The following is a 9,710-nucleotide window of genomic DNA, read 5'->3' on the forward strand; positions in this document are numbered from 1 at the left end:
AGATGGGCCACACGAGGCCTAAGAAACACCAACATAGACCCAACTTTGTTGACTCACCACTTTGTTGATGTCGTAGCTACTACCACGGTCGCTGACGTGAATCATTTATGACTCTGCCCTAGTGGGCAAGTGACTGGGACATTTAGAACGAACTGTGATCGAGGTCATCTCTTGTGGCTCCGCTTAGATCCGTTATGATTCTCATTGATAAATGCAGTTTTTTGAACGTTTATGAAAACTGGAAATAACTCTAAAGTAATACGCAAGGTTACAATTATTCAAACATGGGTTTTGATATTTTTATTGCTGTAATTTCAGTAAAAGGTATAAAATATATATTACGAATATGAATGCTAAATTGCAATATAGTACAATTTGCTTGCAATACGGCAATCAACACAAAATCGCTAAGAATTCGACACTGATTAACCTTTTCGTTTGACCATAATCTACTATTCAAGGATACGAACTTTTACTCTAATATTTCAACTGTGATTGCAGTTTCAAGAGTAGCTCATTGTTACCAATGGCAGCCTATGAGCACCGTTTGTACATAAATGACTGAAAAAAAGAAAAGCTTAACACTTTCAACACAAAGAAATGTTTCCAAAACAGAAGCAAGTACTGAGCGCCGTTTCCTGTTTTTAAATACAAATAATTACTGGTCTCATCAGATACTTTAATACATTTTCGAACGAATGGATTTTCTGCCAAAGACCATTATCATTAAAACCAAGCTTACGTTTAAAGAATATTTACGTTTAAAGAATATTTACCTTTGAAGGATATTTGAGTACACTTAACTGAGATACTAAATCTACCATCATCGTTAGTCTACCCTCAGGTAGGTTGTTTATTATCTCTATGTGTAAATGGATGAGATATATTGTGGCAACACGATTTCTTTCATTGAACATTTCATCTGAACCTTTTTTTTTGTACAACTATAAATAAATATTTTCCTATTCGAGATCAAATTAAGATTTAAGGTTCACTATATTATCAGTCCAACCCCAAACATTTACAGTCCTCAACGTCAATCACATTGCAAAAATACACCTCGCTGTTTCGCATTACCAAAGTTGAAGTGAAAGCAGAGAGAACAGTACAAACGAAAGCAGACCATTTCACATCAGTGGGCTAAACCTGGGAGGGGATCGAACTAAGCGAAATCCTTTCCCGTAGCGCTGCCATTTCGTGCTTGGGCTTTCTCGCTGTTTTTTGTGGGAGGACTTCAAGCTGCCATTAGCTTCCGGAGTGGCTGGGGTTTCTGCGATGTCTGGAGTGACTGGAAATTCTATCTTTTTTGGACGAAGGGGCGTTGATTCCATGACTGGCGTAGGCTCAGGGCTCGGCGATTTTCTCCTAGGGGAAGATGAGCCATTCGTAAGATCAATTACTTTCTTCACCGTGATGGATTTGGTTTGGCTTGACGTTACTGTCCTTGTGATGGCTGGTGTCGGCGGGGGTGTGAAAGTTGGAGATCCGCTGTCGTTTGACTGGATGCTTAGTTTGCTGCTGATCATATGGCAAACCGAAGGAGTGATGAGGGAGCTCCTAAGACCATACAGGCTGAAAATAATGGTAATATAACTTTATGGTGAATTATAAGTTGACAAAAACAGTAACAGGTTAAAAAATAAGAATTATTAATACAGTCCGAGTAGAGATATCTACAGCATTTTTTTTCAGTTTTGCTTCTTTTTAACTGTATGCAAAGGTCAAGTAAATCTAGTAAGAAAATCGGACTAGAGACAGTACCAGATATTCTGCACCAGGGTAAAAAGCAACATCTAAACACTGCTGCCAATAAAGTAATGCTTTCGTGCAAGTCTTTTTACGGTGGTAAAATTTACTTTCCAGAGCATTCAGTATATTCAAGGAACATACTGTACGTAACAAACCCTCGCGTTCATGACTCCCACGCCCATAATAAAAGCAGAAATGACTTAAGCTACATAATCTTAATAGAGGAAGAATCGTTAAAAATCAAAGGCTTTTCATATTAACGACAGTATTATTTGGAGAGAGAGAGAGAGAGAGAGAGAGAGAGAGAGAGAGAGAGAGAGAGAGAGATATCAAACAAAGCACCTGTTATACGTGAAACCGATGGGGACACTTCTGAGGCATAAGACTTCATATTCGTTGGACATGAACTGCTCTCCAAGGACAGTGACTTCACATTGTCCTAAGTCTTGGTTAATCTGCAAATAAGATTTCTGTGTTACTGATATTTCAGTGAGAGTTGTAGATACAGCAAAAGCTAGAATTATATTGAGTGTACACACACACATATATATATACAAAATGCTTTAATATCATGTAATTGTTTCACGTATATATATACCATATTTATATATATATATATATATATATATATATCACTTTTATATATATATATATATATATATATATATGCAGGTTTTCACAAGTTGTGTAAGGTAACGTGAAATTTTAAGATCCAGTGGTACACACTAACAAGTCCTCAGGTTTACCAGTTTATTATTCACCCATACTTTCAAATGGAAAATTACAAACAAAAAATGGCTTCATACCCCTACCCAGCAATACGAGTCTAGAGAACTGCATTTTTTACATGCTTTTATTCAATTTGACTTCTGGGTCTGTCTGTCCGTCATCAAATCTTGTAACTCAAGTCTCGACAGTGTTTCATTTATTGATCCGATGGACTTGAAATTTTGCATGGTTACTTTTAGTTTTCAATCCCGGTGACAATACAACACATATTCTACATGGTCAGTAGGTCAGTAGTGACCTCTAGTGACCCTACAGTGACCTCTCCCAGTATCTCAGGATTTGTATGAAACTCCAGATTTTTCACAACTTATTTGACTCGTTTGAATGAGTTAATAACTCTATGCATTTTTCAAACCTTCTTTAGCTCGACAGTATATCAATTTCATTAGCTACAATCACAAATCGGTACAATTTCTGTCAAAACTAAAAAGTGTAAAATAAAAAAAAATTATATAAATTTTCTTAAAACTCTACAAAAATAAAAGTATATCAATTTATTAGCTACAAACATGGAAGGATATAAAACACTACAAAAAATATATATATATATATATATATATATATATATATATATATATATATATTATATATATATATATATATATATATATATATATATATATATATATATATATATATATCTTTTCTTCTAGCATTTCCTTTAATGTTTGGGGTCCACGCTTTTATTTTTGTAGACACGAATAATTGTAAAAAAATCCTGGGCTCAAAATATTATTTTTTACTTTTTAGTGCATTTTAATAAAAGCGTGTTTTATTAGAAATCTAAATGATTTTTCAAACTCACCACATTTGCTATGACCCAAGACTTCGCCCAATTCTGCCTGAGGGCAGGAACAGTTTGAACGTTCTCCTTCAACGGTTAAGTTATTTCGTATTTACCAACTACGTCTAATAAACCCAACAACTTCAGAATGCATTTAAAAACGCGAGAATCTAATAAAGGTTAGCCGTTCACTGCGCTACTTTTGAATTGCGAGTTAATACATCATAAGTATTCAGCTTGCTAGGTGGGTGTCAGAGAATATATTGGAGCGTCATTAGAGATTAGTATTCTGGTGGTAATCACAACCTTGCACTGAATACATAATTCATTAATATGGTTTCGTTGTCCGGAAAGAAATTGATTTTGTATTATGTAGCTATTAACATGGTACCGCTTTTTTTTCAGATGGCTGTTTGACTCAAGAAGTTTCTGGTGGTATGAGTAAGTCTAAACTTTAGACTTTTGAAGTCGACCAAACTCAGGTTGATTTGCTGGTTTACACTAAGTATTAAAATGGCAAGGTAATAAAGTGAATAAGGGGCCTAGTGTATAGACCTCTGGACTCGATTATCCAAACTCAACCGGAGATGCATTGATATCTTTGGATTTACTTTATGACGGCTAGTGATTATTATCATTACTTTTTGTTTTATACTACTGGCTACCACCAAAAATTTGTTGAAAATCTGTGGTGTGACTTATAAGCTAAAGCAAATTGTATATTATCTTTTGTATGAAGTAAAATTAGAAGAAATCAGTGTCACTGCTACAAAACTTAAATATTAAAAAAAAGTAGGTCACTGAACTGTTCATTTGAAGCTGCTTCATGTGATATGTATGTATGATGTGTGCCGTTACTATTAGATTAAGAGCAGAAAGAAACAAGTGACGCATCTCATTTTGATCTTTATTAATAGAAAACTGTAAAACTAAGGAAAGTAAACCAACAACAACTAATAAAGTGGTGCTTTCTTCTTACCCGTCCACAAAGGAGTCTTCCGCCACAGTTGAACCGCCCAACGTACAACGCATCTCCGTCACTGGTAAAACCACATTGGATGGCGCCAGTGGAAATGTTGCCATCCTTCTGTGGAACCCAGTCGAACTGAATACTGGAACCTCTCGTCAGCACCTAGAAAATGGTACCTTACGACTTCAGTAGTAGTTATGTTTATATTACAGAAATCATAATAAAATATTCACATGGGTTTAGGAATTGAATACCGCATCATATTTATTAAACCGAGAAAACTTTTTTTTAACGTAACGTACGATGAGATAAGAACTGAAATGGTAAACAAAACTTTCTGACAACCTCAGCAGAAAACTTACGAATGGAACCAAATGGTGAGACTACTTAGCCACATCCCGAGACTCTCAAGGGAGCCGCATGGGGCAAGTAAAAGCCGAGGAAGTCGAACAGCCACGCGGGGAGAGCAAAGGAATCCGGTGAAAAGTGAGTGACCGAAAGCAATGCAGCCGTGGCAGAAGGGATCCACAGTTCCGTGTACAGTACAACACATCGCAAGTCGCCACCACCAGAGGACCGACTCGTATACCTCCAACCCACGAAATATATTACTATAATTATAGCTACCCAAAGGTGTAGTTTCGAAAAGCATTAAACTTCTGAGTTTAACATACATACATACGTACATATACATACATACACACAAACACACACATACATACATACACACACACACACACACACACATATATATGTATATATATATATATATATATATATATATATATATATATATATATATATATATATATATATATATATATATATAGCAGCTTGAATCTGAGCTAGAGTTTAAAATGAACATAGTTGCAAACGGTGTGAACTCATCACTTTTCATCGCTATGACTCTTTCGTGGCACTGTCCAAATTTTAACCACGCCCATTTCAGCTTTTAGATGGTTTTGTTTGGTTCTCCACTTAACAAAATATAAGAATGTCAAATAGAGAATAAATGTCATGGACTCCATTCATAAATATAATGAATTTATAGAAAATTTATTGCTGAAGGTTTCTGGGAATTACGGAAAAGTCTGCAATATAGGGAGAGAGATGAGGACCACTCAATTGCAAAAGTGAACTGAAATAATAGTCGATAAGTAAAAGTAACAAAAGTATGGAAAATAAAATAAGTACAGAGAGCAATATGGGTGAGTTTCGAGGGGAAGGAGCGCCGATGCATATGCCGCATGTTCATTTGTATATATAATCGATTTAAAATTAACAGATTATTATGCGATGGGAGAATGATTCCGTAAATGTGCTGAAATGAAAACCTATCCCTCATCCAGATCCTAAATGATATACATGCCACAACATTCTTTAGTTTGAACTTCTCAGACTTGTAAGCTGAACTAAGTTTCCCAATTACTAACGACCACAGTTAGGAAAACGTACACTTTCTCATTTCATATACATGTCAGAGAGCCTCATGTTCATTCAAAGGTTGAAAACTCGCTCACTCTGTTTTCTTAACCTTGTGTTTTTTTTTATCTTAGAGCATAGGCCTACTGCAAAGATTTCTACACCACTCCAGTTCTGGTAACAGGGAAGTGCGACAAACTCACATAATAATCGTCCTCTGGTTTATTTTCATCATTGATGACACAGCTTTTCGTCTTGTGGTCAAAGACACCCGGATGGAATCCTTCGTTTGTAGGCCTGAACCTCTTTTCCGCTGAGTCTACGTCGAGGCGTTTAAACGCCCCGGCAACGACAGGCGAGTCAAAATCATTGCTAACGGGGACGAATTGTCTTGCTCCCGTGTTAGGATGCGTCTTCTTCCATTGCAGTCCTAGAATCGGAGGAAATATAATAAGAATTATTATTATTATTATTATTATTATTATTATTATTATTATTATTATTCAATACGACCTTACATTAAGATGGGATAATTTAAAAAGGCCAATACCAACTATGTGTTTCTAAAGGAGAGAATCTTCACATATAGAAAAGTAAACAGTAGGGGCATAAACAGATGACAAACCGCGAACACATAAAAACTAATTAACAAAATATTTAAACATACAAACCAACACTCTGGGAGATAAATATCCGGGGATGGGTGGAGGAATGTAGTCATCCATGCAAGTGCAGAACATTCCAGTAATGGCAAAACAAAGGAAGCATGTAATAATAATACCACCATGCCTTTAGATATAGAAGCCTTACGAGCAATATCAAGTTGTCTGGCAGTATTGTAAGATATCTTTGAGTCCACCGAAAAATAAAAGCCTGGAGTCGAGAACAAAATGACTACTGAAATATTCAAGATAACTGAATAGGGTGTTATTTAATTTTTAGTAAATCACAGAGTTGGAGCATAGTACGAGCTGTGCAAGGTCTTGTTTCCTTGGATTTTAGCTTCATACTCCATAAACTACACCACATATTGACTCGCTCTGCATTACTACTAAGGTAAGTTGAGTAACTTGATTTTACATCTGGAAAGACCGAATAACAGCAGCTACTGTTTTGTCATGTTTACTGTACTTCATTTCGAAGATCAGTTATCAGGTAATTTACAAAGAGTAAAATTAACAAAGGTACTAGAATACCAGGGGATACCAGGCATAATCATTCTAGACTCATCGAAACGCTTTCTTCAACAACTCTGCTAATGTTAACCTGAGAAACAGGATGAGAGTAAGTGCATAAAATCATATATTTAAGTTACAGAGTTTATTCAATAGAACATTATGAAAAACTAAGCCGATTGCAGCGTTTGAGTCAGCTCGAAAAAATTTGAATTCATCTCCTCTCCCCTAGGCTTTCAAGAAAACCTTTTTACATAAGCAAGAAGACTGACGGACTAAATACATCATTGTCCAGTGGACGTCGTCCGCAAGGTAAAAACGGAAAGGAATACAGTTCCACCTTTCACTTGAAGGATAGCGGTAGAATGAATTAAAACAGAGGCTGGCTGAGAAAGAATTCCATAGCTTAAGTGGATAAAGTTATTAACTTTAGAAATAATAGTATCATGCACTTGTGAAGCTTCTCTGGAAAACATAAAAGAAACGTTTTCTGTTGGTCAGACATTCTCTGGGGAAATAAAGTTAGAAATTATTAAAAGACTTACATTGAAATAAAAAAAAAAATCTTTCTTATTCAATTAGAAAACATATGGAAATTCTTGAGAGCATCGGTTTATCTATCAGGATGTGGAGTCAGTCTCTCTCTCTCTCTCTCTCTCTCTCTCTCTCTCTCTCTTGCAAGACCGTTGCAACTCTAAAGACGAACAACGGTCGACCACTGCTATCATCACAACAGACTAAATCAACAGCCTAAACCTCCACGTGAGGGCAGCTCTTTAATAAGATCATCCTGCTGATGTTCCGAATGACGTCACTGCCTGATCTGTCTCTTCAAGAAGAAGTGAAGCACGCCCGTCAGTTAATCTTGACCTTTGAAAGAAAAATATCACTGTACTGTTGGAGGATCTTGAGATCGTATGTCCACTATGATTATGATTCATCGCCGTTGGACGGGATCCTAGAGTATCCATAGAAGAGTGGAGTGGTATGTTAATAGATAAAAAGGTGGAGTGCAAAAAAATCAAACCGGTATTTGTGGTGTCATCATATGATTTCGGTTAGTATATTCTTCTTATCGCCAAATTATTTTTGAGTTAATTGTCCCATTATGTAGTAAGTAAAAATAAATATATCACCGACACTAGATGCTAGACAAGTTCATTCGAAGAGCTATACAGCTTACCGAGCTAAAAAAAAAAAAAAATCTCATAAACCAATAAATAACGTTTATACATGCATATTACCTAGGTGACAAAACTTTCACGTAAGATGTGTGTCACTCAAATTAACGAGGAAACCAAGCAGAGAGAGAGAGAGAGAGAGAGAGAGAGAGAGAGAGAGAGAGAGAGAGAGAGAGAGAGCAGGACACATTAGATTTCCGCCCTCCACACCCCATTACTTCACCGGTATTTATAGCAACATAGCGCAAGTACTGAAAGGAAGTTTAATCTGTAGTCAAGAGCATTTGTTTTAATTTAAAAGTATCAGATTTGTGATTTTGAGAACTCGAAGTAATACAGAACATTATTCAACAAGAAAAACGGGTTTATTTCACCATATGGAATATTTGCGCGCAGCGTTCAGTTCCACATTTATTCGTTCAAGGGATAATTTCTTTCGTTCCTTTTTCTCAGTGGAGTCGTAATATTACGGCGTCGAGAATATCATTAACTATTTTTAAGAGGATTTACGGGGATGCAGGTATTATCAAACGCCATTTTATTTGAAGAGATTTATTCAGTGGTGCATGCTTTTCGGAACCAGTCAAGATGCCATGGTATCAGCCGCTTTGTTTTTCGTTTTTTTAAATAACATGAATATCAGATCAACATACGTAGCTTCAAATGAATGATTAGTTATTTATTCTCTTTTTTTAGGTACACATAATTATACAATCATATAAATATATGTACTATATATATACACACGTGCGTGTATGTATATATATAAAAACTGAATGCAGATATTTTTCTTCAGTCGTGTAACGTCAAGGCAGAAAAGACACTCGCGCCTCCATATTAGTAAATCAATATCGACACGGGGATAGATGTTGTAGTCCTATAGACAATGACACCACATAGTGGTTAAAGACAACATGACATCATATGCGGTTAGACGCTGAATACTAAGCAGCAATGAGTAGGCAGATTCAGTTCGTTCAAACACCTATAGAATAAGCTACTATGTAATGTAAAGAGAATATCATGCGTGGGCTGGGGATGTCTGATAAAATAACTTGTTGCTGAAATGACAAGACAAAACTTATCAGCCAAATTTCCCCGTAAAGTCAGGTGAGAATGGGATGTTATCACACTCATGAGAAGAGCGGCTAATGAAACCAAATACGTGGCAGACCAGTTAGTTTATTATGAGTACTGTCGTTATATATGATGTGCTATCCAAAATAATATACCTGTATAACTTGCTGAACAGTCTCACACAGAACAAAATGTCTATACGTGAGGAAATAGGAAAATAAGATAGCTGATAGAAATAAGTACAGTACTATCATAAATTAGTGATGAAAATAACAAATACATGCATACACACACACACACACACACACACACACACACACATATATATATATATATATACATATATATATATATATATATATATATATATATATATATATATATATATAATTTATATTCTTAAAGGGGTGGCTCCAAAATGTGTTACCCTGATGATTTTACAAAAGCTTACTGGTTGCACTTTGGGGATGCGAAAGATACCTTACATTTTCAGAAAACGAGGTGCCAGTTTCTAGACAAATGCATGCCACTCTAAGTTGAAAAGTAAAATTTTAGCAAACTTG

General features: G+C 35.7%; 1 protein-coding gene across 1 annotated transcript in view; it reads right to left on the reverse strand.

The window, feature by feature from the left end:
• Positions 1-285: 285 nt before the first annotated feature.
• LOC136832827 (uncharacterized) overlaps positions 286-9,710 on the reverse strand; it is a 14,481-nt gene continuing 5,056 nt past the window's right edge. The window contains exons 2-5 of the mRNA XM_067094477.1: positions 5,918-6,144; positions 4,302-4,454; positions 2,092-2,204; positions 286-1,572 (exon numbers count right to left, since the gene is read on the reverse strand). Of these exons, the coding sequence (XP_066950578.1) occupies positions 1,128-1,572; positions 2,092-2,204; positions 4,302-4,454; positions 5,918-6,144 (938 nt within the window). The 3' untranslated portion in view covers positions 286-1,127. The remainder of the gene's footprint in view (positions 1,573-2,091; positions 2,205-4,301; positions 4,455-5,917; positions 6,145-9,710) is intronic.

This window comes from Macrobrachium rosenbergii, chromosome 4, assembly GCF_040412425.1.
Source record: "Macrobrachium rosenbergii isolate ZJJX-2024 chromosome 4, ASM4041242v1, whole genome shotgun sequence".
In the NCBI taxonomy this organism is placed as follows: domain Eukaryota; kingdom Metazoa; phylum Arthropoda; class Malacostraca; order Decapoda; family Palaemonidae; genus Macrobrachium; species Macrobrachium rosenbergii.